The sequence below is a fragment of the Mobula hypostoma genome, chromosome 26, assembly GCF_963921235.1.
Source record: "Mobula hypostoma chromosome 26, sMobHyp1.1, whole genome shotgun sequence".
In the NCBI taxonomy this organism is placed as follows: Eukaryota; Metazoa; Chordata; class Chondrichthyes; order Myliobatiformes; family Myliobatidae; genus Mobula; species Mobula hypostoma.
Window position 1 is genome coordinate 26,227,092 of NC_086122.1, and position 27,858 is coordinate 26,254,949.

Consider the following 27,858-nt stretch of genomic DNA (forward strand, 5'->3'; position numbering starts at 1 on the left):
ATATCATTAGGAGCTTGAGGAGAGTTGGCGTGCCACCAACAACTCTCACAAATTTCTAGAGGTGTACCACGGACAGCACTCTGGCTGGTTGTATCACCGTCTAGCACACAGGGGCCATTGTACAAAATCGGAAAAAGCCACAGAAAGTTGTAAACTCGGCCACCTCCATCGTGGGCACCAGCCTCCCCTGCATCCAGGACACCTTCAAATGGCAATGCCTCAAAAAAGCGAAGCATCCATCATTAAGGGCCCCATCACCCAGGACGTGCCCTCTTCGCAGTGCTACCACCAAGTAGGAGGTACGGAGAATAGAGACACACACTCAACGTTTCAGCAACAACTTCTTTCCCTCAGATTTATGAATGAACAATGAACCCACGTACACTACCTTACTATTTTTCCCCTCTTCTTTGGCTTTCTTTTTTACACTACTTATTATTACAGCCAGAATTGGGAACAGCTTCTTTCCAACTGTGATAAGACTGCTGAACGGATCCTGACCCGGATCTGGGCCGTACCCTCCAAATATCCGGACCTGCATCTCAGTTTTTTTGCACTACCTTACTTTCCATTTTTCTATTTTCTATTTATGATTTATAATTTAAATTTTTAATATTTACTATCGATTTGTAATCCAGGGAACGGGAAGCACAGAATCAAATATCTCTGTGATGATTGTACGTTCTAGTATCAATTGTTTGGCGACAATAAAGTATAAAGAATCAGGTTTAATATCACTGGCATATGTTGTGAATTTTTTGTAGTACAGTGCATGGTGAAAAGCCCTACAAATTACAATAAAATATATAGGTTTTTACTTATCATGTATTGCAATGTACTGCTGCCACAAAACAACAAAGTTTAGTTAATCTACCAGTGATACTCAAGTCAAGTCATCACTTTTTATTGTCATTTCGACCATAACTGCTGGTACCGTACACAGTAAAAACGAGACAACGTTTTTCAGGACCATGGTGCTACATGAACAATACAAAAACTACACTGAACTATGTAAAACAACACAAAAACTACACTAGACTACAGACCTACCCAGGACTGCATAAAATGCACAAAACAGTGCAGGTATTACAATAAATAATAAACAAGACAATAGGCACAGTAGAGGGCAGTAGGTTGGTGTCAGTCCAGGCTCTGGGTATTGAGGAGTCTGATGGCTTGGGGGAAGAAACTGTTACACAGTCTGGTCGTGAGAGCCCGAATGCTTTGGTGCCTTTTGCCAGATGGCAGGAGGGAGAAGAGTTTGTATGAGGGGTGCGTGGGGTCCTTCATAATGCTATTTGCTTTACGGATGCAGTGTGTGGTGTAAATGTCTGTAATGGCGGGAAGAGAGACCCCGCCATTAAACATGATTCTGATTCTGAAAATCGAAGGTAGACAGTGATGAATTTTAAATCGCAGGGCTGATTAGCTGAAGCATGAACTCTCATGGTGGGCAAAAGCAAGGGTTATTTTATAGTCATCAGAGTCACTAAAACAGGGTCTTCAGGGATTGTAAAGCTATGGAAGTTTACAGAACAATGAGGGGAGAGACCATGATTTAGACTCCTGAATGTGAATTTGCAGGCAAACAAAGAGTTTCATTGAAGCAACATACATCAAAGTTGCTGGTGAACGCAGCAGGCCAGGCAGCATCTGTAGGAAGAGGTGCAGTCGACGTTTCAGGCCGAGACCCTTCGTCAGGACTAACTGAAGGAAGAGTGAGTAAGGGATTTGAAAGTTGGAGGGGGAGGGAGAGATCCAAAATGATAGAAGACAGGAGGGGGAGGGATAGAGCCAAGATCTGGACAGGTGATAGGCAAAAGGGGATACGAGAGGATCACGGGACAGGAGGTTGGCTCTATCCCTCCCCCTCCTGTCTTCTCCTATCATTTTGGATCTCCCCCTCCCCCTCCAACTTTCAAATCCCTTACTCACTCTTCCTTCAGTTAGTCCTGACGAAGGGTCTCGGCCTGAAATGTCAACTGTACCTCTTCCTACAGATGCTGCCTGGCCTGCTGCATTCACCAGTAACTTTTATGTGTGTTGCTTGAATTTCCAGCATCTGCAGAATTCCTGATGTTAAAGAGTTTCATTGGATTGTTTCAATTTTGTGAAACAACATGAAACTAAGTGGAGAAAGTCAACTAGTTAGTAATTATGACTAGTGCAACTTACAGAGGTGACAGTGTAACCAAGGCAGTGTATCAGCAATGAAATGGGACCGAGCACATTCCTAATGCCACCTCCTGTTATGTTATTTTAAAAATGATAGTTTTCTTTTGCTTATGAAATTGATTCAGTTGTTGGTGTTCCTCTTTATATATTTCTCATTGTAACTTTGCAACAAAGTGTATTTTTGGTCAGCTTTGTCATGCTATTTCCCTTCAATTGATTTCTAATTATTTATGAAAAGTATTTTTTTGAACCACTGTTGTAACTATCCAATCAGAATTACCATTTTACATCCAGTGGTCCATGACATCTGAATATTGCTTTACCCAATTTAATACATAGCTATTTGAAATAAATGTTATTACTCTGTGTTTGTAGAACGAAACAAATTCAACAGGCTGCTTTAGTTTAATTATAGATTTATATTCTTCAGTTTCAGACTTTGGGAACTAATTCATATAAAGCTACACAGGGCAAATCAAAGTCCTACCATAACAAATTGAATGATTTTTCATGGATCTCAAGCTAATATTTTTTTTTAAATTGCAGTCTTTCAAAGTTCATAATGACAAAGTGAGTTATCTACCTTATCTTATAGTTTTAAAGATTATATCCATGGCAGGTTCTCTGCTTACTCCTCAGTTTATCTGAGGCTTCAGCAGAAGTAAGTAGATTTCAACAAAAGACAAAGCAAAACTAGGGGTAATTGCTATTAACTATCCTCTAGATCAGGAGTTCCCTACTTTTTTATGCCAAGAACCCTTACCTTTAACGGAGGGGTCTGTGGACCCAGGTTTGGGAACCCCTGCTCTAGGAATAGGTTGAAAGGCAACATTGAGTATCTCTCTCTCTCTCTCTCACACACACACACACACTTCTTCTTCGGTTGTCCATCGAAATCCGATGACATCCACTCCTTTAACGGTGAGATCTTTGATGACTATACAGTCCTTTCCTGGACCCACAAGCTCCATTGCAGGTGGGACATGTATATGTAGTAATGGTGGTAGTGGTGGCAACCATGGCTGCATTTCTCCTGGCTCTCTTCTGGTTGTTCTTTCCATCTCGAGAACACGAACCCCATCCCTACACAGCTCTCGCCAAGTGGTACGGTCAGCAGCAACATCCTCCAGGAGCTCGGGTCTGATCTTGCACTTCCTTAAAGCGTTCTTCATCTGACCCTTATAGCACTTCTTCGGCCCTCCAGCTGAGCGTCGACCATGATGTAGCTGGCCGTATAACATTCTGCGGGGTAGCCGACATGGGGGCATCCTTATCACGTGCCCCAGCCACTGCAGCTGACGCTGGGTGATCATGGCCTCAATACTCCTGCAGTTGGTCTTTACAAGTATTTCAGTGTGAGGAACCCACTCACGCCAGGTAATTCCACACACACACAATTTTGTTTATGGATTTTTGTATTTGTAATCTTTTCGTATTAACTGTGTGGTGCAATGAAACAAAAGGAATAACAGTCAGAATTTTTGGATGAATTCTATTGCTAATTCCCCATGACGCCTGCCCAGCCACTTCGTGTGAGCAAAGCAGAAACCTTCAGTGTGTGTCCATTCGCTGACAGCCTCACACTTTTTAAAATGAAGGTATAAGATTAACCACCATTCTTTTCACCCATGTACCTTTGCAAAATAAACTTGCGACAGATGCCAACAACAAAAAAAAACATTTCCACAACAGGCATCATTAAGATTAACAATCACGAGGAAATCTGCAGCTGCTGGAAATCCAAAGCAACGCACGCAAAATGCTGGAGGAACTCAGCAGGTCAGGCAGCATCTGTGGAAGAGAGTAAACAGTCGACGTTTCAGACCGAGACCCTTCTTCGGGACTGGAAAGAAAGTGGAGAACTCAGAGTAAGAAGGTCGGGAGGGGAAGAAGAGGTACGAGGAGCTAGGTGATGGGTGAGACTGGGAGAGGGGGGAGGGTGTGAAGTAAAGACCTGGCAAGTTGATTGGTGAAAGAGATAAAGGGCTGGAGAAGGGGGAATCTGATAGGAGAGGACAGAAGGCCATGGAAGGAAGGGAAGGGGGAGGAGCACCAGAGGGAGGTGATGGGCAGGCAAGGAGAGAAGGTGAGAGAAGGAAACAGGAATGGGGAAGGGGCGGGTCAGTTACCGGAAGTAAGAGAAATCAATGTTCATGCCATCAGGTTGGGAACTACCATTAAGCTTAAGGCTGTTCAGTAAGGAATATACAAGAAGATTAGAATAATAATCTTTATAATTTTTATAGAAAATGACAAGTAATTGTAAAGAAAAACTTATAATATGGTTTTGACTTTTGACTCTGAAGAAGTTGATTGAACTGCATGAAATTATGAGGGGTGTAGACAGGGTAAATACAAGCAGGTTTTTTCCACTGAGATTGGGCGAAACTAGAACTAGAGGTCATGGGCTAAGGTTGAAAGGAGAGAGGTTTAAGGGAATCTGAGAGGAATCTTCCTCACTCAGAAGGTGGTGAGAGTGTGAAATGAACTGCCAACGAAAGTGGTGGGATGTGGGTTTGATTTCAACATTTAAGTGCAGTTTGGATTAAGTAAGCAGATGGGAGGGGTACAGAGGGCTATGGTGCAGGTGTGGGTTCATGGAACTAGACAGAACAACAGTTTAGCATGGACTAGATGGGCCAAAGGGCACGGTGGCTTTATGACTCTATACACTCGCTGAGGGAGATTAGGCACTTTTATTTGTTTCCTTGACAACCACTGCATGTGTAATACGTGTTCACTGCTGCAGGTGCATCATCACATTACAAAATGTATTCTCCTCTTTGAACTCAATCCAATATCATCATAATAAATCAAGCTGTCTGCATTTAACTTCTGAAAGTTCCCGGTTGGGTGTACGGTTGAAACTATCCATCTTCGACACATATTTCTCAGGTGGTGTTGTCAGTTTTCTCCTTACATCCATGCTCTTGTTATCAAGGCAGAGGGAATGGGTCTTTAAACTGATGTCTTCTTGTACTCGTGCCAGTTGTTTGTAGAGCAAGGTTAAGGCATCCCTGGAGTAGAATCATAAAGGATATAAATAATCCTCATCTCTAAACTGTGTTTCTTCCACCCTCCCCCCCCCCCCAGAATAATGTAACATTTATCACAGTCCAGTAAACTCTGCAATTCACAATCAGCCTCACAATTTTGGGGCCTTTTGAGGTTTCACACAATTTCCACAATGACGGTTTCCTCTGTCAGCAATTGCATTGAAGTCATTACAGCAGAACTTTGCAAGTACCTCCTACGCATCTCAACAGCGCCACCATGTGGAGGTAGGCCTTTCCCACAAGGAAATGACTGCCAGAGTTGCAATCATTAACAGAGGAAAATTGCCTTGATTTTCCTTGACGGAATATTAGGAATGTACCGTAGATCTAATTTTGTTCAAGTGGAAAACATTCACATTGTTTAATGAACAAAAATCCACTAAGATTCATGATGATAAGGGTTTGAGTGGACCATATTTTGAGAAAGGAAATGGCAGGCCGATAGTTGTGAAACTTCTACAATGCAGTCTCTAGACAAAACTATATCGTTTCAAAATCTGAAATTAATATAATGAGTGCTTTTGGCACCTACATTGGAGAAGTTGTTTTCTGTGTGAAAGCTAATGTGTGAGTTGAGTACATACAACTTACTGAGATTGAGCAAGTTTCTCTTTGAGGGCAGCGATGGTCCCCTCCAACTGGTGTACCTCATCTATCAATCCATACTGTGCCTGCAGAAACAAAAACATTTGCTACTGACAATGGTCATCATTCCATCTTCAACAAATCACATTACGGCGAATGAAGATAGTTTTCCCTCTATTTTATTAATCAGTAATTTGCATCCTCTGCATTGTATGTGGTATGGGAAAGGAGTAATCATACAATATAATTTCATTAGGCATATCCTCCCATCAGTACTATACAATGGCAATATTTAGACCACAAGACCATGAGATATTGGAGCAGAATTTGGCCATTTGGCCCATTGAATCTGCTCCACCATTTCATCATGGCTGATCCATTTTCCTTCACAGCTCCAATCTCTTGCCTTCTCCCTGTATCCCTTCATGCCCCGACTAATCAAGGATCTATCAACCTCTGCCTTAAATATACCCAATGACTTGGCCTTCACAGCCTCCCGTGGCAACCGATTCCACAGATGCACCACTCTTTGGCTAAAGAAATTCCTCCTCATCTCCATTCTAAAAGGACAGCCCTCTATTCTGAGGCCGTGTCCTCTGGTCTTAGACTCTCTCACCATAGGAAATATCCTCTCCACATCCACTCTATCAAGGCCTTTCACTATTCGATAGGTTTCAATGAGGTCACCCCTCATTCTTCTGAATTCCAGTGAGTACAGTCCCAGAGCTATCAAACGCTCCTCAAGTGACAAGCCTTTCAATCCCAGAATCATTTCTGTGAACCCCCTTTGAACCCTCTAAAGGTACATACGAAGAATTCAGCAGCAGCAGGAACAGGAAATTGAAGAGATAAAAGGAGGAAATTTTCACCCCGAGAGAGAGGGTTTAGTTTGTTGCTCAGTTGTTGGCTCATCCAGAAACCAAACCAGTGTCAAAAGTCCTAACCGAGGTAGAACCACTATGATGTAATAAGCTTTCATTCTTACTTCATCTCTAGTGAGATCAACATTGGGTCTGTAGGTACGAGTTTCAAGTCTCGTGTGGGCCACCTTCAAAGGCGCAGTCTTAGCTCGAAGATCTGCTTCAAGGCGTCGAATTTCTTCTCCCAGATCTGCAATCTCCTCCAAGATCTGAGTGAGAACAATGACACAGGAAACTAAAATATTTGTTACAACAGAAAAAAAACAGGACAGGTAGCTTCACGAAAAGAGAAAGTGCAGAATATCGGACAAAAGTGCAAGTTACATCCTCCAATGCAAAGACTGGAACCTTGAGTGACTACCAGTGAGGAATAACAAGGGCTACTGCATACACTTCCCATTAAGGAGAAAATCAGACAGCCGTCTAAACACATGCAGTTTGATGCAGAAATCACAACATTGCTGAATATATTAACTGGCTGGCAACAATGTGTTTCTTTGATTAATCTTGCTAAATAATCCTTACTGAAGCAAAAAAACTGGAAGTAAAGTATTCAATTCAATGTTAATCGTGTACAGAAATCAAAATGACTAAGCAATTGTCTGAGTGTGAAATACAAAAGGAGAAAATATTAAAGTAATTAGTAATTAAATGAACAGAATTAATTTTTCAGTGATATGGAGTTTATTTTGTAGTAAAAAAAAATCAACACAATTTTTAGAACAAGTCAGACTCAATTTTTTCAACATAATGGTCAACTTTCTCAATATTAAAGTTCTAGACCAGAGGATACAATTTGTGAAATTGGCTTGTTTGGATAAGTTGATCCAAAGCTATGAAGTTAACATCTCATCCTTTCCTGAAGAAAGCCAGGTGCAATAATACTCATTGTACTCTTCTTTAAGAAACTAAACAATGGTATTATTGCGCCTGGCTTTGGTTACATTTCGCTTATCTCAAGCCTCAATTGTCAATCTATGTGGCCAGTACGATCTTCTATGAGGTGGTGGCCAACACGGGTGATGCCAACAGGCTCAACAAACTGATTAGAAAGGCTGGCTGTGCTATAAAAGTCAAGCTGGACACACTGAAGACTGCGGTAGAACGAAGGACCCTGCCGAAAATCCTGGCGACTCTGGACAATGTTACTCAACTTGGTTGAACAGAGGAGCACTTTTAGTAATAGACTGAGACAACTGCACTGCTCCAAAGAGTGCTATATGAGGTCATTCTTACTCTTGGCCATTAGGCTCTATAATGTGTCAACCTATAGCTGGGTAAGTGATGACCCCCTCCTGTGAGACTGTTTGAGGGTTTATTCCCCTTACTTTTCTTCTAATATTTGAATCTCTGTGCACTTGTAATGCTACTGTGACACAGTAATTTCCTTTGGGATCAATAAAGTATCTATCTATCTTGCACTGTATATAATGCACAGAGATTTCAATCTGCTGTTCGAGGCTCAACATTGATATCTAATTTGAGTACCAGCACAGGTAAATAAGACACAACATTTAGAATGCTGAACTGTTCAAAGCTGAACCAGAGGTCGCAGCAGCCACTGTTCACAATAATCTGGGAAAGGGGACAAGTACTGGACAAAGAGAGTCATTGTTAGGATCCCCAAGAAAGGAGCGCTAAGTGATTGCAAGAACTGGCATGGCATCACACTTTCGTCAGCACCCAGAGAGATTCTTGCCAGAGTCATTGTCCAATGGATTACAGATGCTATCGATGGGTGCTTGAAGAAAGAGCAAGCTGGGATGGACCCCTGAAATGTGGAGGAAACACAGGAGACCAAAGACAACTTGGCGCCGTACCAAAGAGGCAGAAATGAGGACCCTGAACCACACCTGGGGCACATTAGAGAAGATGGCCAAGGACAGACAGAGATAGAGGACCTTCATTGCTGCCTTAAACACCACTGGCATAATGGGCAGTAAGTAAAGGTAAATAAATATTCTGTCGTTCTCACTTGATCATTCTATAAATTAGAAATATACATGTTTCAACAAGCTTTAGATATAATCAAACAAAAACGGCGTCCAAATAGAATGAAGTCCATTACATTTTTCTCCTGCCACTTTAGTTCATTAAGGGCCTGTTCAAACTCATGAATTCTCTTCCTGAAGGCAAAGTCTGTGGCAACTCGCTGTGCCTCCACTTCATTATCGGTCTGCAAGGACAAAAGTCAGGAATTGAGCTGTGGGTCGTTTAATTTTCCAAAATACCTCTTGTCTGTTCATCCTTATCCTTTTTCAAAAGGTCTCACTCTTTCCCCTTCACATCCCATGTGACACACATATCTCAAGAACTTGCTGACTGGAGGACAATTTACTAAACTTCTTATTGACATTGTGAATTTTTTAACTCCTCATCTTAGAACCTTCCCTTTATAATCATATTATAAATATAATAATTATTTTGGAGTAGCCGTATCAGATACTGGAGCAAGGCAGTCTTATGTTTTGTAACTTCAAAACATTAAGCAAATTCAAAGGAAGACAAGGGAGTCTGAAAATGTGGTCTAAATTTGAATTTACTTTAAGTGAAGCGTGCACATATTACATGGTAGTGTGATGACCTATGCAATTAGCATGTATTTTAATGTATAATCCATAATGAATTATATAAACAAACAAGAATGCTTAAGCAAACAATAGATTGATAAGATTACTCAAATATTACTGAAATATTAATTACACAACAGGCAGTTTTGATCTTGCATCTACTTTGCCTAAGATTAACAATAATGCAATCTCAGTGATTGGGAAGATGTTAGAATCAATTGTTAAGGATGAGGTGATGGAGTACTAGGTGACACAGGACAAGATAGTACAAAGTCAGCATGGTTTCCTTCAGGGAAAATCCTGCCTGGTGAACCAGCTGGAATTCCCTGTGGAGATTACAAATAGGATAGATAAAGGGGATGTAGTAGATGTTGTATATTTGGACTTTCAGAAATCCTTTGACAAGGTGCCACGCATGAGGCTGCTTACTAAGTTAAGAGCCCATGGTATTACAGGAAAGTTACTGACATGTTTAGAGCATTGGCTGATTGGCAGGAGGTAGTGAGTGGGAATAAGAGGATCCTTTTCTGGTTGGCTGCCAGTGACTTGTGGTGTTCCACAGGGGTCAGTGTTGGGACCACTTCTTTTTATGCTGTATGTAAATGATTTAGATGATGGAATAGATGGTTTCGTTGCCAAGTTTGCAGATGATATGAAGATTGGTGGAGGGGCAGTTAGTGTTGAGGAAACGGATAGGCTGCAGAAGGACTTAAACAGATTAGAAGAATGGGCAAGAAAGTGGCAAATGAAATACAATGTTGGAAAATGCATGGTCTTGCATCTTGGTAGTAGAAATAAATGTGTAGACTATTTTATAAACAGAGGAAATCTAGGAATCTGAGATGCAGAAGGACTTGGGAGTTCTTGTGCAGAACACCCTGAAGGTTAACTTGCAGGCTGAGTCAGTGATGAGGAAGACAAATGTCATGTTAGCATTCATTTCAAGAGGCCTAGAATACAAGAGTAAGGATGCGATGCTGAGGCTTTCTAAGGCACTGGTGAGACTCACCTTGAGTATTGTAAACAGTTTTGGGCCTCTCATCTTCCAAAAGATGTGCTGGCATTAGAGAGGATCCAGCGGAGGTTCACAAGGATGATTCCAGGAATGAAAGGGTTATCATATGAGAAACATTTGATGGCTCTGGGTCTGTACTTGCTGGAATTCAGAAGGATGAGGGGGATCTGATTGGAACCTTTCAAATGTCAAAAGGCCTAGACAGAGTAGATGTGGAAAGGATGTTTCCCGTGGTGGGGGAGTCTAGGACAAGAGGGCACAGCCTCGGGATAGAGAGGCGCCCTTTCAAAACAGAGATGTGGAGAAATTTCTTTAGCCAAAGAATGGTGAATTTGTGGAATTTGTTGCCACATGCAGCTGTGGAGGCCAGGTTGTTGGCTGTATTTAAGGCAGAGATTGATGGGTTCTGGATTGGACATGGCATCAAAGGCTACGGGGAGAAGGCCGGGAAATGGGGTTGAGGAGGAGATAGAAAAAAAGGATCAGCCATGATTGAATGGTGGAGCAGACTCAATGGGCCAGATAGCCTAATTCTGCTCCTATGTCTTATTATCTTATGGTCTAACATAAATCTCGACACAGATTTCAGCTTTTGCAGGTCCTATAAGGAGGTGATCAGAAGTTCTCATTAAGACTTACGTGTTTAATGGTGGCTTGAATCGCCTCACGAAGACTAGTTGAAGCTTTCATCTCTGCCTCTGCACGATCCTTGTTGTAACGGCTGAACATATCCCACTGCTGAACAGTGGTTAATCTACCCAAAGCAGGCAACAACAAAAACAGAGGTGAACTCATTCTTCCCCACCCTCATCATTTTTAGTTTAGTCTTTTCTGCTTCCTGAATTTAGGTGACCATCTCATTGGATAATATCCTAGGTCTATTTATTTGGTTACTGAATGATGATAAATTGTGTGGTACTAAGCTAGAGGACATCATTGCTGACGTGGCCAAACTGAATTAGGTATTCAGCTAAGACAGCAGTTGAGAAGCTACAATTGGCCACAATATAGATAGATATACTTTATTGATCTTGGGGGAAATTGAGTGTACTCATAAACGTACTCATTTCTGATTTACTTTTCAGAATCAGAATCTCGTCGGCATATGTCATGAAATTTGTCTTAGCAGCAGCAGTACAAGCAATGTAAGATAAATATAGAGAAAAAGACAGAATTACTGTAAGTATGCATATTCAAGATTCAAGTACATTTATTATCAAAGAATGTATAAATTATTCAACCTTGAGATTTGTTTGCCCACTGGTAGCCACCAAGCAATAAACCCGAAAGAACCCAATTAAAAAATAAAATTAAAAATAAAAGACCAACACTCGATGCGCAAGAGAAAGAAAAACATACAAATCAAATGCAAATACAATGTATATTAAATAGTTAAATTCAATAAATAGTGCAAAAACAGATATAAAAAAGAAGCGAGGTAGTGTTCATGTTCAATGTCCATTTAGGAATCAGATGGCAGAAGGGAAGAAGCTGTTCCTGAATCACTGAGTGTGTGCCTTCAGGCTCCTGTACCTCCTTCCTGATGGTAACAATGAGAAGAAGGCATGTCCTGGGTGGTGGGGGCCCTTAATGATGGATGCTGCCTTTCTGAGGCATCACTCCTTGGAGATGCTTTGGATACTACAGAGGCTAGTTTCTATGACAGCTAATTTTATCCTTGCGATACCTTAATGCACTGTATAATGACTTGATCTGTATCAACAGTATGCAAAAAGAGCTTTTCACTGTATCATGGAACAATAAACCAATTCCAAGTCGGTGTGCTGAAGATTGATTTAAGAATAGCTCAGAACGACTGTCATATTCACAGGGTGTTTTCTTGATACTCAACATAACTAAGCTTTCACTGGATCGACTAGGCTTATACTCTCTGGAATTTAGAAGATTGAGGGGGGATCTGATTGAAATGTATAAAATTCTAAAGGGATTGGACAGGCTAGATGCAGGAAGATTGTTCCCGATGTTGGGGAAGTCCAGAAGGAGGGGTCACAGTTTGAGGATAAAGGGGAAGCCTATTAGGACCGAGATGAGGAAAAACTTCTTCACACAGAGAGTGATGAATCTGTGGAGTTCTCTGCCACAGGAAACAGTTGAGGATAGAAATAATGGGCCTACCTGGACAGTCAGGTTTGTGGATCTTGGGCAGGAGGTAGAAAAGAGCAGGCAGAGTAATGAGGTTGGTGGCAGTGGTTGGGAGATCTCCAGAGCTGATGGGGTTGGTGAGGGTGCAGAAGGTGTCTGAGAGTTGCTGCCTGGCCTCAATCCAAGACCTTTTTCAGTACAAAGGTCAAACTGCATTGGCTCAGTGGGTAAATTGACCACTAGATAGGTTAATCTCATTCAAGCTTCTAGTTTGTGATCACTTAGACAACCTCAGCCTAATAACATGGATGCCTAGAAGAGGAGTTAATTGGTCAATATGCTGCTGAAATTATAGCCATAGTTCATCATAATCAAAAGGGGGAAACCTGTTTGCCTTTGGAGTGACGGGTGGAAGAGTACAGAACTGAAACGAAGCACTGAGAACAATCCACATCGGACAAAAAAGATTTTCTTACCCAGGAGGGATACGCAGTGGGTTGGGTTTGAGCGAAATATTTGGGGAATTATTATTGAGAGACAGGGCCACTCCATCAGTATTCAGAGTTTCCCTTTTATTCTTGATGTCAAAGATCAGCTGCTGGCGTGCTTCCATTAACAAGCTGCATGAAGAAAAGAAAACAACAGGACGTCCGTCCAGTCAATCAATTGGGCCAGCTGAGAACGCAATCTCACCTCGAGTCAGAAAGGTTGTGGATGCAGGTCCTACTCCAGGGCTCTGCACAAATACCTAGACCATTTCAGAAATGGGAAAAATCTCAAAATCAGGTAACTTGCAGAGAAAGGATAAAGGTGGAAAGGATGAAAGGAATGTTTGTGATAGGACGAGGAGACAAATTCCAGCTGAGAAAGCAGGTTACTTGCAGATAGGTCTGTTTGTAGAAAGTATGAATAGAATGAAAGGAGTAAAAACAGGAGGGGAGAGAATAAATGTTGGGGGTCAGAACATAGAATAATACAGCACATTACTGGCCCTTCAGACGATAGCATTGTCTCAAAGTTTTAACCTATTCTAAGATCAATCTAACCCTTCCTTCCCACATAGCCCTCCATTTTTCAATCACCCATGTGACCATAATAAGAGTCTCTTCAATGTCCCTAATGTATCAACAGGCTGGAGAACAAAAACAGGGAATGCTCAAAGTTCTTCACAGGCCAGGCAGCATCTGCGGAGAGAGAAGCAGTTAATGATGGAGATTGACTTCCTCTCATCAGAACTGGCCTGAGGGAGTGAGGTGGAACATAACGTGACAGGCAAAAGGAAAGTTGGGGTTAACCCAGTGGACTGGAGATATTCTGGGAAGTAGTGTTAAAAATCTGAAGTGAAAACAGATTGCTGGCAGTATTCAGGTTGGGGAACAGCACTGAAGAAAGAGAGGTAAGTGTTGCAAGACGATGACCTTGCATTCCAACTGGTTTGCTCTGAAACCAACCAAAAATGTAGATTTTCTGCAGTTGTTTTTTTTAAATCTTAAATCCCAAGGGCAGCAATAGACCAGAAGGCATATTGTAGAAGTGGGACGGAGAGTTAGGGTGGCAGGCAGTAAGGAGCACAGGGTTACCCTTGAGGACTGACTGGGGGTATCGTGCAAAGAAGCCACCCATTCCACTTTTGGTCCCCCCAACCATGGAGCAGAACACTAAATGCAAAAAAAAATGCAGGTCAATCACTGCTTTATCAGAAAGAACCTGGGTCCGGAGACGGTGAGAAGGGCAGATGATTTCCCGCAATTACTGGCTGGTGGTGGAAATGGAAGAGCAAATTAACACATTAAAGGAGGGAACAGTACTTCTAGAATGTTGATGGGGAAAGAAAAATGTGTCTTCTAAAGATGCTGTCTGGAATCTATATAGGATTTTCCAATACAGTGGATTCTGGTTAATTGGGCCATTGGTTAATCGGGACAGTTGCTTATTTGAGACGAGGCTAAAAGAACAAAAACAAATTGATAAAAAAGATGGGATTCCCTTCATTTATTTGAGATCCTAAGCTGCTTAATTGGGGCAGGGCATTATTGCCGAACATTTTCTAACCGGCATTAGCCATGGGCATGTCGTGTGGCCATTAGACACTACACTGTGCTTAGAGTGAACAGTTTTTAAATAACGTCACTTACTGTGTTAAAAAAAGAAGAGATTTTTGTCACTGATATTTGGCGAGTAATAAACTCTCAATTTATAACAATTCAGAATGATTTTGCTTACTGTGGTTTCAAGAATTCGGACTTGGAGATGTCAAAAATGGCCTGGAGTGAAAATGAAACACTTCACTACTTCAACAAATTAGGAACTATGAAGGCATGGACAATCATTTTGAATGTTGCAATAAAAACTCACCAGTTGTAAATATATGTCTTTGGAATCGGAGCCCCACATAGTCACGGTGAGAGCATACAAACTCCTTTACAGTGGTGGGATTGAACCTGATCTTACTCCTGGCACTCTGCAAAGCCTTGTGCTAACCACTACCCTACCATACTGCAGCAAGTTTAGAGTTTTGCCATGTAGATTCCAACGCCTTAAAGCTTCAATCTTGGAAGACGGAGAGGGAAGACGGAAGAGAAACTAAAGTTAGAAGGAGAAATTTTGAAAATGGATAACATTTCAACAATGGACCTTTTCCTTGCATGTTAGTTCAACACAACCGGGAGAACTGGGACTTAGATTAACTATGGAGATTAATTGAAGTTCAGGGCAGTTGAAATCTAGATATTGTATGTCTATGGATAATCCAAAGGCAAGATCATTGTTCCTCCACAAGAGTATTGAGAAGGGAACCAAATCATTTCACAGTAGTTGGTTCAGGGACTGCATTTGTAGAGTTCTAAATGAAAGTGGAAAGTTATAGAGCACGATAGTAAAGAAACAGACCCTTCAGCCCATCTTGACCAAGCTGAATTATTATTCTGTCTAGTCCTTTTGAGCCGTGCCTGGACCATAGCCCTTCATACTCCTATCCATGTTGCAATTGAACCTGCATCCACCACTTCCACTGGCAGATAGTTCCACACTCGCACTACCCTCTGCGCCGTGGCAGCCTAGTGTCGCTATTGCAGCTCTGGGTGCTGGGAGTTCAATTCCGGCGCACCTCTGTAAGCAAGTCTGTACGTTCTTCCTGTGCATGCATGGGTTACCTCCGGGTGCTCCTGTTTCCTCCCACAGTCCAAAAGCCTATCGGTTAGTAGGTTCATTGGTCATTGCAAGTTGTCCTGTGATGAGGCTAGGGCTAAGTTGAGGGATGCCAGGCAGTGCGGCTCAGTGAGGTGCAAGTATCTGCGGTACTTCTCTAAATAAATAAAGAAGATTCCCCTCCGGTTCGCCTTAAATATTTCACCTTTCAGCCTTAACCATTGTCCTCTAGTTCTGGTCTCACTACACTTTTGGATAACTTAGTAGATTTCAAAATATACTGGATACAAGTCACTCAAGATGTCACAAGTGAGCAGAGATACTGATAAGTTACAGGCAAATATTTGCACATACCTGAGTTGTTCAAGGGCTTCACTGACTTTTTGCTGAAGTGCTTTCTTTGAACCATCAATCACCTCAACCTCCTTAAGAAGCTGTTCATGCACTTGGTCTGTCACAAGATCAATGCCCTGCCGACCTTCCCGTAAAGTTAGAGACTCGATGGCAACATCCAGATTTAGGTTCTTGGCTTCTAAAGCACGTTCTGCTTCTTCCTTAGTCTGGAAGAGGTCAATTAAAACTACTCAACTGTACGAAAATATACCTCCCTTCACGTAAAAATATATATTAACTTTGATCAGGTTGAATAATTTAGAAGTATTACTTTCCCCAAGCAGTAAGGCTGATCAACACCTCCACCTCCACACCCCCCATCATCACTACTTTATCATTTCCTGTCAGTCACCTTGTGCTCTGACAATCCTGTACCTATGGATATACAATCAATCAATGTATATAAACTATCTTATGTAATTATATTTAATGTGTTTTATTATTGTGTTCTTTATCTTATTGCGTGTTTTTTTTGTGCTGCACCAGATCTGAAGTAGCAATTACTTCGTTCTCCATTACACTTGTGTACTGGAGGTGACATTAAGTAATCTTAAATCTATTAGGTGTTCTCTGGATAAAGAAAACATTGATTGAATCCTTAAACTACACAGATAGAAGGATCACTCTAATTTTCGCTGTGGCGTGAAGTTTGCATTTGATTTCAGTGCCTGGGTCTTTACCGTACTGTGGAGGTGCGACAAGGGAAATGGATGTTATTAAAAAGTAAGTGGGAAGGTTGGAAAATACGAGGGACCCAGGGCAAGTGAGGAAGCAACAAGGCTTGTATCTCTGAGGCTCAGCTAAGGCAGGACATTTTTTTTTCAGGCTAGTTTAGAAAGTTCCACCTGACATTCACCCAGATTAAGTAAGACGATTTGTTGTCCGACTTTACGAAGTTTCCTCACTTTTCCCCCATCCTCATTGTACATATATTGTCACTGATAACCCTCAAATACAATAACCTGAATCCAAGGTTTGTACCTTCATGTTTGCGCAATGCAATGCTTTCAAAATGTAATAATTCTGAGATCAGGAGGAACTACACAGTATAGTTAAACTTACTTTGGTTAAAGCATCTATTTCAGCATTAATATCGCAAAGAGCAATCTCCAGAAGTTCCTTCCATCGCTCCACATCGTCTATACGGTCAGCGAGTCGGGTGCTGTTATCCTCTTGGTCCCATTTAGTCTGCAATGAGTAGTAGATCATACAGATCCACAGATCAATAAACTCAATTGGATCACGAAGGTCAGCTTCCACCAGTTGGTTGGAAATAGCATCATTCTAAGTTGTACATTCTAAGTCAGCTTCCCAACCCCTCCTCCACGCCCCCAAAATATTTCCAGTCTAATAACCTTTACAACACAGTTCCGAATACAAATTTCTTAAAGGTCAGAAATAAATAGCGATGAGAACAGAAAACATTAGAATGAAAAGATTGATTAAATTACAGGTCAAAGAACAAATTTTGTTTAGTTTACCAGGTTACTAAGCTTGTCAATATCACCTGCCGGGACATTATTCATCCTCATTTTTCTTATACACATGTCAGAATGTGCACAGTGGTTACTAAAGATTGTGATCTTTTGGAGATACTATTCCTATTATATAGGTTAACAACTGACAAACCTGTAATTGATAAACAAATCTTTGCCTGCCCCTCCCACCGCTTTCCATCTGGATCGCTCCCTCTGTGATTCCCTTGCCCATTCATCCCTCCCCACTAATCTCCCTCCCAGCACTTATCCCTGCGAGTGTCCCAAGTGCTACCTCCATTCGCCTCCATTCAGGGCCCCAAACAGTCCTCCCTGGCGAGGCAACACCTCCCTTGCGAATCTTCTAGGGCTGTCTATTGGGTCTGGTGCTCCCGATGCAGCCTCCTCTACCATTGGTGAGAGCCGTCATAAATTGGGGGACCGCTTCGTCGAGTACCTCTGCTGTATCCACCAAAAGTGGAACTTCCCAGTGACCAAACATTCTAATTCCAATTCACACTCCCATTCTGACATGTCAGTCCATGGCCTCCTCCTGTGCTAAGATGAGGCCACTCTCAGGGTAAAGTAGCAACACCATATATTCCATCTGGGTAGCCTCCAACCCAATGGCGTGAATATCAATTTCTCCTTCCAGTAAAAAAACTCCTTCCCCCTCCCCTCTTCTTCTATTTCCCACTCTGGCCTCTTACCTCATCTCACCTCCCCCTGGACCCCCTTCCTGTGGTCCTCTCTTCTCTCCAGTCAGATTCCTTCTTCTCCAGCCCTTGACCTTTCCCACCCACCCGGCTTCACCTGTCATCCTCCTTCCCCTCCCCTCCCCGCCTTTTTCATTCTGGTGTCACACCCCGCACCCCCCCCATTCTTTCCAGTCCCGAAGAAGGCCCTCAGCCCGAAACATCGTCTGTTTATTCATTTCCTGAGATGCTGCCTGACCTTCTGAGTTCCACCTACAATTTGTGTCTGTTGCTCTGTAATTGTAATGCTTGATTTACACTAGTTGCAACACTACATCAGAATATATTTTCTAATTCCCCGAGATTCATTCCGAAACACAATTTTTACAGCTATGCAATTTGCCCTCAGCTGTACGAATGGATCAGGTTCTTTGGGAACAGGCACTGGATGTCAAACCAATACTGTACTGCGGCTGCATACACACGCTAAACAAGATCATTGGAAAAATTGAAAAGGAAGAGATAGAGAAGACATTATATAATGTAACAGTGACTGCTTGTTTCAGGCAAGGTAGCCCAAGAATGGCAAATGTGTCCAGTGGTGTGTTCAGAAGGTTTTGTGGTTATTTCTCATTTTCCATCTCAGACACTGGTAAGTCAGAGTAAAGTCAGTTGTGTTTAATTTGTCTGGCAATACTCTCCTGGTAAGTCAGAGTAAAGTCAGTTGTGTTTAATTTGTCTGGCGATACTCTCCTGGTAAGTCAGAGTAAAGTCAATTGTGTTTCATAGGTCTGGTGATACTTCCCTGGTAAGTCAGAGTAAAGTCAGTTGTGTTTAATTTGTCTGGCGATACTCTCCTGGTAAGTCAGAGTAAAGTCAATTGTGTTTCATAGGTCTGGTGATACTTTCCTGGTAGGTTTTCCAATCGCTAAGTTTAAAATTTGCTGTCACCTTTAAATGAAAATGGGTATAAATGGATTGAAGGATAAACGCAACACACACAAAATGCTGGAGGAACACAGCAAGCCAGGCAGCGTGAGTTTTCCAGCATCTGCAGTTTTCTCATGTGCGTTTATCTAATGCCTTTCACAAATGATGGAGTATTAAATTACTTCACAGTCGCAGGTTTTGCCTTTGAGGTGTCACAACCATAACTGCTGCTTTGCAGCCAAATGTTGGGAAACACTTGTACGCAAAGTCCCTCACAGATCCAAGGAACTGAACCTCGGGCATACTGAACGCAAGCACCCTCGGATGGCTGAGCGACCTAGCTGATTTATTTATTTATTGAGATACAGCCCTTTGAGCCACGCTGCCCAGCAATCCCCCGATTTAACCCGAGCCTAAACACAGGACAACTTACTATGACCAATTAACCTACCAGCCGGTGTGTGTCTTTAGACTGTGGGCGGAAACCGGAGCACCCAGAGGAAACTCACACGGTGACAGGGAGAACGTACAAACTCCTTAATGACAGTGGCGGGAGTTGAACTGGGGTCCCCCTGTACCGTAAAGCATCATGCTCACCACTACCTTACTGTCTGCCTGTGCCTCCGCGTCTGTTTTCAACAAATGGACTAAATAACCTGGTTTCATCACCTCTGCGTACATATGATGACAATGAGTCTTCATACTGGTCACCACATTTACTGGCAAGTCCATACTGAGACAGAAATGAATTGAGACAGTAAAGAATGAGGCTGGAAGTGAAAACACAATGAGAACTGCAGTTCTTGTTCATACATAATGATCTAGAAGTGTAATTAGATACTGGTCTCTCAACAGCGAGCTGAGACACTGGGGATCTTGCCTTCCCAGAATAGTAACTTACAAAGGAAGGCAAAATTACATTTATACAGGTGAAAATGAGCAAGATTCTACAATGTGGTCATCTGTTTTATATTTCATGGGAAGCTGAATAACGTGTATTTGCATCATCAAGGTTTTATTAAATTGACCAGTCCAGAGGTTCATTTATTATCGAAGTATGTCTGCAGTATACAACCCTGACGTGTGTCTTCTACACGTGAACATCAAGAAACTCAGGGTCCTGATGTGGGATTTTTTCCCCTCTCAGGGGTGCTGCTCGACCCACAGGGTTCCTCCAGCGAATTGTGTGTTGCTCCAGATTCCTGCGTCTGTGATCTCTCGTGTCTCTACCACGAGACTCAGGCGCCACTTGCACCCACCTGTGGGCTTCCTGTGGGATTTTCATTGGGACGTCTGCTCATCACTGAGCTTTCATTGGGAGATCGAGGGCCTACGTAAACTGGGCATCCATATCTACCTTCAGATGGCCAGCTGCTTTAACTCCTCACTCACTGCGGCTCATCATCCTTACCGGGCGTAGGCCGTCAAAGGTAACTGGCCAGAGTCCTCTGTTCTGAGCCAGTCTTTCACATTGGTTCCAGGTGTAGCTCACCTTCCTAGTGTACCCTTCCTCTTCCAGGGACGAGGCCTTTGGAGTTATTGCAGCTCTGGGTTTTTATGAGGCGGGGTTGCTAGCCCCATGCCCAACCCTCCACCTTTCACAGCTGGGCTTGGGGACCATCCATGGCGCGGTTATTTTAACTCCATTACTCACTCAAATGCCTCAAAGTAGTCCTTGTAATTCTACTTTCTAATCCCACACTCACATGTCTGCCCGTGGCCTCCTCTGCTGTCAAGTTGAGAATACTCGCAAGTTAGAGGAACAGCACCTCATATTCCATCTTGGAAGTCTCCAACCTGATGTCACCGACATCGATTTTTCTGTCTTCTAGAACCACTCGCCTCTGTTCCATCCCCTACTCCTCTTCGTCTTCATGAATCCCACTGGTCCTTCTCCGTCTCCTCCTTGCCCTTACACACACCTTGCCTTTGGTTTCCCACCTCCTCCCCTTAATTCCATGGTTTACTCTCCTCTCCTGTCAGATTCTTCAGCCCTTTGCCTCTTCCACCTATCACCTCCCTGCTTCTCTCTTCATCCCATCTTCCACCTTCCCGTCTTCTCCTCCTCATCTGGTGTCACCAGTCACCCACCAGCTTGTGCTCCCCCGCCCTTTCATTCTGACTTCTGTCTTTTCCTTCCCATCCTGACGAAGGGTTTTGGCACAAAACATTGACTGGTCATTTCCCAACTAGAAAGCCACCTGACCTGCTGAGTTCCTCCTGCACCTTGCGTGTGCTGCTCCAGATTTCCAACATCTGCAGAATCTCTTGTGTTCCACATATCTGCTTGACTGATTAGACTGGGAAAGGGCACGCAAATCAGAAAGTTAACATTGAAAGACTCTCAAGCCCTTTGGTCATATAAAATGCTTTGTAGCCAAGAAACTGAAGTGTTTTTAATAGTCCCACCTCACAGAAAAGACCTGGCTTCATCTTAGTGCAGTAACAGTCACAGAACTACTGATTGTTGTAAAAAAAAACCCTTCTAGTTCCCTAATGTTTATCAGGGAGAAACTTAATGTGAGTCTTAACGCCCTCTCAAATGAGCTAGCAAGTCACTGATACTGTAGGAGCCTTGCATCTGTTCTCTATCTGCTTTCTATTCTGTGCTGTGCATTTATTACATTTATTACGGTAACTAGTCACATGAGTGGGGGCGCGGTAAAGGCAAAGGGAATAAGTTACGTATTCTTGCTCATTTTGTGGTAGTTTGTAGCTTGGGACCGTGGAGGTCATATCTTTGCTGAGCGTTGAGTAAACGCTCAATAACACTTTGTTATGTTTGCTAATTGCTAAATAAAGGGTTGAATAAAGGATTCAACTCTTGGGAAGGATCATTTCATCGGAGCTGAGGGCGCCTCACGCAAGTGTAACAACTCCGCAGGGTCGCAGGCTACCGGTAATTGTTTTGTTCTGATCTTGGATTAGTTTTGCCGCTACAGATTCCATTACTTATCAAAAATGTTGAATCCTGAAACAGATTCCAGTCGTCTTCCTCACTGCTGTAATGAAGTTCACCTTTACTTAAAATTGTACTTCAAAATGCTACAACTCACTTAAAATTACCCAAAACGGCCTTGAATTGAGCTCTTTTAGTTTAGTTCCACTAAAGAACTTAGGACATAATCTGTTTGTTCGAAGTATGTGACTGTTACAAGCAGGGCCACCATTTACTGTGGACACACAGGGATATGGGCCATGTGCAGTTTAATGATTATGCATGGTTATGATGGGCCGAAGGGCCTGTTCCTGTGTGGTACTGTTCTCTGTATGCATTCACGACCTCTTTCATAAATGCTGTGGCTTGGATTCATACCTGATTGTTGGTTTCATTTCGCAGGCTCCTGCTTTCCTGCCGAATCTGGTGGGACATATAACGTTGTCTTTCCGAATTGGTTGAGACCTGGTTATTACTGGCAAACCAGTCTGGGACAGAATATCTCTGAGCTGATTTTAAACTCAGAGTTTCCATTTTGCCTTTGTGAAATCAACTGAAAAATAAAATTCAGAGTCGTTAGAAGAATATACTATGGTTGATTACTATTTTCTCTCTCTGTGACAGTGATATGTTTATCCTCAGCCTGCTTCATGTGAAGAAAGGAGAGGATATTAACAGGGAACCCCAGATAATTCAAAAGAAAATCCAAATGACATGCAAAACATCTGTAACACAAAATACTCTGCAGATGCTGGGGTCAAAGTAACACTCACAACACACTGGAGGAACTCAGCAGGTCGGGCAGCATCCATGGAAACGATCAGTCAACGTCTCGGGCAGGAACCCTTCGTCAGGACTGTAGGGGGAAGAAGGTGGGGGAGGGTGGGAAGGAGAAGGCTGGTAGGTTCCAGGTGAAAAACTAATAAGGGGAAAGACAAAGGGGTGGGGGAGAGGAGGCAGGGAGGTGATAGGCAGGAAAGGTGAAGAAGAAAATAAACACAATGGGTAGTAGAAGGAGGCGGAACCATGAGGGAGGTGATAGGCAGCTGGGGGAGGGGGCAGAGTGAAATAGGGATAGAGGAAGGGAGGGGGAGGGAATTACCGGAAGTTAGAGAATTCTATGTTCATGCCAAGGGGCTGAATATCTTTTCTAGTTCTGAGGAAGAGTCATTGTCCTGAAAAATTAACTGCTTCTCTCTCCACAAACGCTACCTGACCATTTGAGCACCTCAGCACTTCCCATTTTTTTTTGGCAGAAAGATAAATGGTGAATAGATATATTCAGAACTCTGAAACTATCAGTGCGATTGTCTATATTCTGCTAACACTTAAATCCAATCTGTAATTACAGCCTCCCACCAGTGATGGCATCATCCTCAGTTCTGCTTTATCAGATAAGAGTTTTATTACCTCCTCTGATCACAAACAGATCTCATGTCCTCTCTATTGCTACATCTTTCTTAAGGTTTTACAATGGTCAATAATATATACGTGCAGTTGGCCACTTTATTTGGTACCTCCTGTACTTAATAAAGTGGGCACTGAGTATATGTTCGTGGTCTTCTGCTGATGTAGCCCACCCCACTTCAAAGTTTGATGTTTTCAGCACTCAGAGATGCTCTTCTGCCCACCACTGTTGTAACGTGTGATAATATTTGAGTTACTGTCGCCTTCCTGTCAACTTGAAGCAGTCTGGCCATTCTCCTTCGACCCCTCTCATTAACAAGGTACTTTCACCCAGAAAGCTGCAGCTCACCAGATTTTTTTTGCACCATTCTCCGTAAACTCTAGTGACTGTTGTGTGTGAAAATCCCAAGAAATCGGCAGTTTCTGAGATACTCAAACTACTGTCCGGCACCAACAATCATTCCACAGTCAGTCACTTAGATCACATTTCTTCTCCATTCTGATGTTCAGTCTGAACAATAATTGAACCTCTTGACCATGTCTGCATGCTTTTATGCATTGAGTTGTGGCCCCATGATTGGCTGATTAGAGATTTGTGTTAATCTCTAATTAATTAATTAATACTGGGTGTATTTTTGCAAGATTTAAAGTACAGCACCCAGTATGCTAACTGGAGTTAACAAAGGGATAATTCTGTTTTCAACTTCCCACTTGAGTTTCTAATCTTTTAGTTGGTTTTACCCCTCAAGTATCTACACTACAGGCAGTCCTGAACTTTCCCACTAATATGTAAAACATAATCTTTCATGTTCTCAATCCACATAGAATTTAAATTAGAAAATGCTCTTCCTTTTTAATTATCTTAAAATTAGGAAGTTTAATGTCCCTCCTAACCAATGGTTTATATTGAGATGGCATTGACATAAGACATGCGTTGGCACTTTATTCTATTGTTAAGTAGATGGTGGGAAAAGTTGAAGGAGAGAAGGAAGGGGTGGACCCACAAGTATTCCTCAGAAAGAAACAAAATGCTGTGCTCACCAAGTCAGGCTGCATCTGTGGAGAGGAAAGTTAGCAATAAAACAAGTTTCCCTAACGTATTGAACAGCAAATGAGCAATGAAATAAGTTGATATACAGTTAAAAAAGAAATCAGTTAAGTGATTTGAGGAGATGTACAAGGATATCTCTGAAGGAAGGACGAGGAGCAGTAACATCTAAATCAGGAAGAGAATTACAGAGTACAGTGTTGAGTCTGATGAAGATTCCATTTTGATGCAGTGAGAAGAGAGGTTGGCTGGAGATAAAAGATATAAACTCTCATATCAAAGATATCTTCTACAATCCAGATACTCAGAATCCTGAATAACAGAATTTTTCTTGCAGACTTTTTCTCAGTCCTGATCCCGCACATTAACCATCAGCGTTAAAAAAGTTAATTAAAATTGCTCTTCTCACATTTTCCTGACCAGACTCGTGCAGCAACCAGGAACTTAGCTAGCCTCTTTGCTTTCGTGCGCCTTTGCTGAGGGGCAAAGTTTTCTACTTTTTGTGTTCGGCTTCGGGACGATCAGTGGGCATTACTTAAATCACTAACATGTGAAGAAAAGGTCCTCCAGTAAATGAAAGTACTTAACCCATCATTCGATGGTTGGAGGATGTAACACGAAAATAAAAGTTGCTGCGCTCCAGTGAATTCAAACATCAGCAAAAACCAGGGACTTACCCACAGGTTCGTGTTTGTTACTTTTAGTCTTCAAACATCGACTCCGTGAAGCAGCCACTGGATTCTCCCGAGCGCCCCACCCCGTCCTTTCCAAACACCGGCACGTTGCTGGGAGACGGCGTCCTTCTCCAATCAGAACAGCACCGCTGGGACAAAATAACCATGACAACTGAAAGGGCAACAACAAGACCGCAGGACACGTGGCCCTTTATCAATAATTCATTTGTGTGCGTTAAAGTGTGACATTATGATAGAATTTACTCTCGGGATCCGCGATAGATTCGCGTGCTGTCCCGGCGACGTTACCCCACCCAGCCCCACGACGGAGAGGTTTAAAATTCGGAATAGACTAATCTAAAATTACGGGCCACTGAGCAACACGAAGCAGATACATAAAGTGAGTAAAATAGTTGTGGAAACGTTAGGATTAGAAACAGGTAGCGCTGAAATCGAAAAAAATAGGTGAGGTGATGGGCAATTAAGAAAATATTGGTCCTTTCTGACACATGTAGGCTGATTGTATTTTCCCTCTGGATCGAAGATAACTTACTTCCCTCCGATTTTATGGGTTCTTGGCTAATACAGTCAATGTGACACCTACAAACTCTTTGACGGATGGACAACTGGTGGTCAGTGGGAGGAGTGTCCTTAGATCAGAATCAGAATCAGGTTTATTATCACCGGCATGTGACGTGAAATTTGTTAACTTAGCAGCAGCAGTTCAATGCAATACAGAATCTAGCAGAGAGAGAAAAAAAATAAAATAAAACATATTAAACAAATCAATTACGTATATTGAATAGATTTTTAAAAAATGTGCAAGAACAGAAATACTGTATATTAAAAAAGTGAGGTAGTGTCCAAAGCTTCAATGTCCATTTAGCAATCGGATGGCAGAGAGGAAGAAGCTGTTCCTGAATCGCTGAGTGTGTGCCTTCAGGCTCCTGTACCTCCTTCCTGATGGTAACAGTGAGAAAAGGGCATGCCCTGGGTGCTGGAGGTCCTTAATAATGAACGCTGCCTTTAAGACACCGCTCCCTAAAGATTCTGTGGATGAGGTTTCCCCTGAAGAGAGTGATCGCCCTACGTTCAATAGAATTTGAAAGAACAGATGATTTAATTGATGTACAGTATACGTGACTGATAAAATAGACCAGGAGGCTGTTTCTTCCAGCCGATGGGTCCGGAACCAACAGGCACCACCTCAGGCTAAGGGACCAGGCAGATGATGATGAGGGAGATGCCGAGAGGGGTGTGAATTTTCAACCGTGGTATATACTCAAGGGTCAGATTGAATTTTGGTTGTATTCAATGATGTGTGAAAATATCTGGACAGGAAAGTGCATTCAAGGCACAAGATCAGTGCCGAGCATACTGAATGTCAAAGGAAGTGCAATGGGTCTTTAGGCCTACTCTTGCTGAATATTTTATTTGGATTTGGCAATCATGTGATAGTGAATTTTATTCATTTATTTAGAGATAACAGCCCTACCGGCCGCCCGAGTCGCACCACCTAGGCACCTCAGACAAATCAATTTAACCCTGATCTAATCACGGGACTATTTACAATGGACAATTACCCTACCCGTAGGCCTTTGGACTGCGGAAGGAAACCGGAGGACCTGGATAAAACCTAGGCGGTCACAGGGAGAAGCAGAGTCTCCTGACAGAGGTCGCCGGGATTGAACGCCGACGCCCCGAGCTGTAATAGCGTCGCGCTAACCTCGACACTACTGTGAATTGGGCATTTCTGCCACAAAACATCAAGTTCAGAGTATATTTGTTGCAAACAATTTCCACGCATAGGATAAATCAGTCAAGGGTGATCCGCTGAAGGTGAGAAAATCGTCGTTCCATTTTTTTTTCAAAATAATACATTTTGCATAAAGTCAGACTTTACTTCTCCCACGGTAATTGTAAATTTGTAATAACACTACTGTTAAATCAATGTTAATCTATTTTAAAACTAAGTGGTATAGCTGCAATTTATTCCTGAGCGTCCATTGCACAGAGTAGCACTGTGGTTAGCACGCTTTACAGTACCGGTGACCGTGGTTCGATACCCACCGCCACCTGAGAGGCATTTGTACATTCTCTCCATGACCGCGTAGGTTTCCTCTAGGTGCTCCCGGTTTTCTCCTACAATCCAAAGACCCACTGGTTGGTAGCTTAATTGGTCACTGTAAATTGTCCCGTGATCGGGGTACGAGGGCGGTGTGGAGCGAAAGGCCTTATCCACGCTGTATCTCAATAAAAATTTTAAAAAGTGGAAGAGCTCCACGTACTTCTAGACCAGAGATCAGGTAGGTAGCTCAATTCACTCAAATCTTACAATTATCAGGGAACCAACCTGTGACAATCTATCCTGATATCCCGACTCCTGCACACTGAACCAGTGATACATCCAAAAGCCTACTCTTAAATGTCTGATAGTACGATGCCAAGCTGGTAGTTACAGCAAATAATGACCCCCCCCCCTCCCCCGGAGGGTTATTCAAAACTGTCGCGGAAGCCTGGGTCACTCTCTTTTTCCTTGCTACTTTATACTTTGCTTCAAATTGCCCTTTTTCTTTTATAAGCTGTTTGCCTGCAACCAGCATGGACCCATCCTTTAAGCAGTCAGATATCATTAAAACCATTAAGCAGGCCCACGTTCTGCTTATTGGCACCATTTATGAATACTTTGGGTAATACTGGCTGAATATGAGAGGCAATGATTTAAGA

At 42.5% G+C, this 27,858-nt stretch overlaps 1 protein-coding gene across 2 annotated transcripts; it reads right to left on the reverse strand.

Moving 5' to 3' along the window:
- Positions 1-4,068: 4,068 nt before the first annotated feature.
- tekt2 (tektin 2 (testicular)) lies at positions 4,069-25,219 on the reverse strand. Of its 2 annotated transcripts, none has more exons than XM_063033622.1 (10): positions 25,135-25,219; positions 22,381-22,555; positions 17,027-17,152; positions 15,926-16,131; positions 12,901-13,044; positions 10,961-11,075; positions 8,805-8,912; positions 6,802-6,945; positions 5,823-5,902; positions 4,069-5,192 (listed from the first exon to the last, which is right to left on the reverse strand). In XM_063033622.1, exons 2-10 carry the CDS (start codon positions 22,534-22,536, stop codon positions 4,979-4,981), a joined length of 1,293 nt encoding a protein of 430 aa, XP_062889692.1. In that variant the 5' UTR covers positions 22,537-22,555; positions 25,135-25,219; the 3' UTR covers positions 4,069-4,978. The 2 variants fall into 2 exon arrangements, with proteins under 2 accessions (XP_062889692.1, XP_062889694.1); XM_063033624.1 differs by lacking the exon at positions 25,135-25,219 and adding an exon at positions 22,776-22,879.
- Positions 25,220-27,858: the final 2,639 nt, after the last annotated feature.

What these genes read in the sequence shown, in the direction of transcription:
- tekt2 (XM_063033622.1), bottom strand. Translation starts at nt 22,536, where the DNA reads ATGGAAACTCTGAGTTTAAAATCAGCTCAGAGATATTCTGTCCCAGAC. An exon ending in AAATAGATGCTTTAACCAAA is followed by an intron (nt 16,132 to 17,026) that starts GTAAGTTTAACT and finishes GACCTCTTCCAG; the next exon opens with ACTAAGGAAGAAGCAGAACG. An exon ending in TTCAAGCCACCATTAAACAC is followed by an intron (nt 8,913 to 10,960) that starts GTAAGTCTTAAT and finishes TTGTCCTTGCAG; the next exon opens with ACCGATAATGAAGTGGAGGC.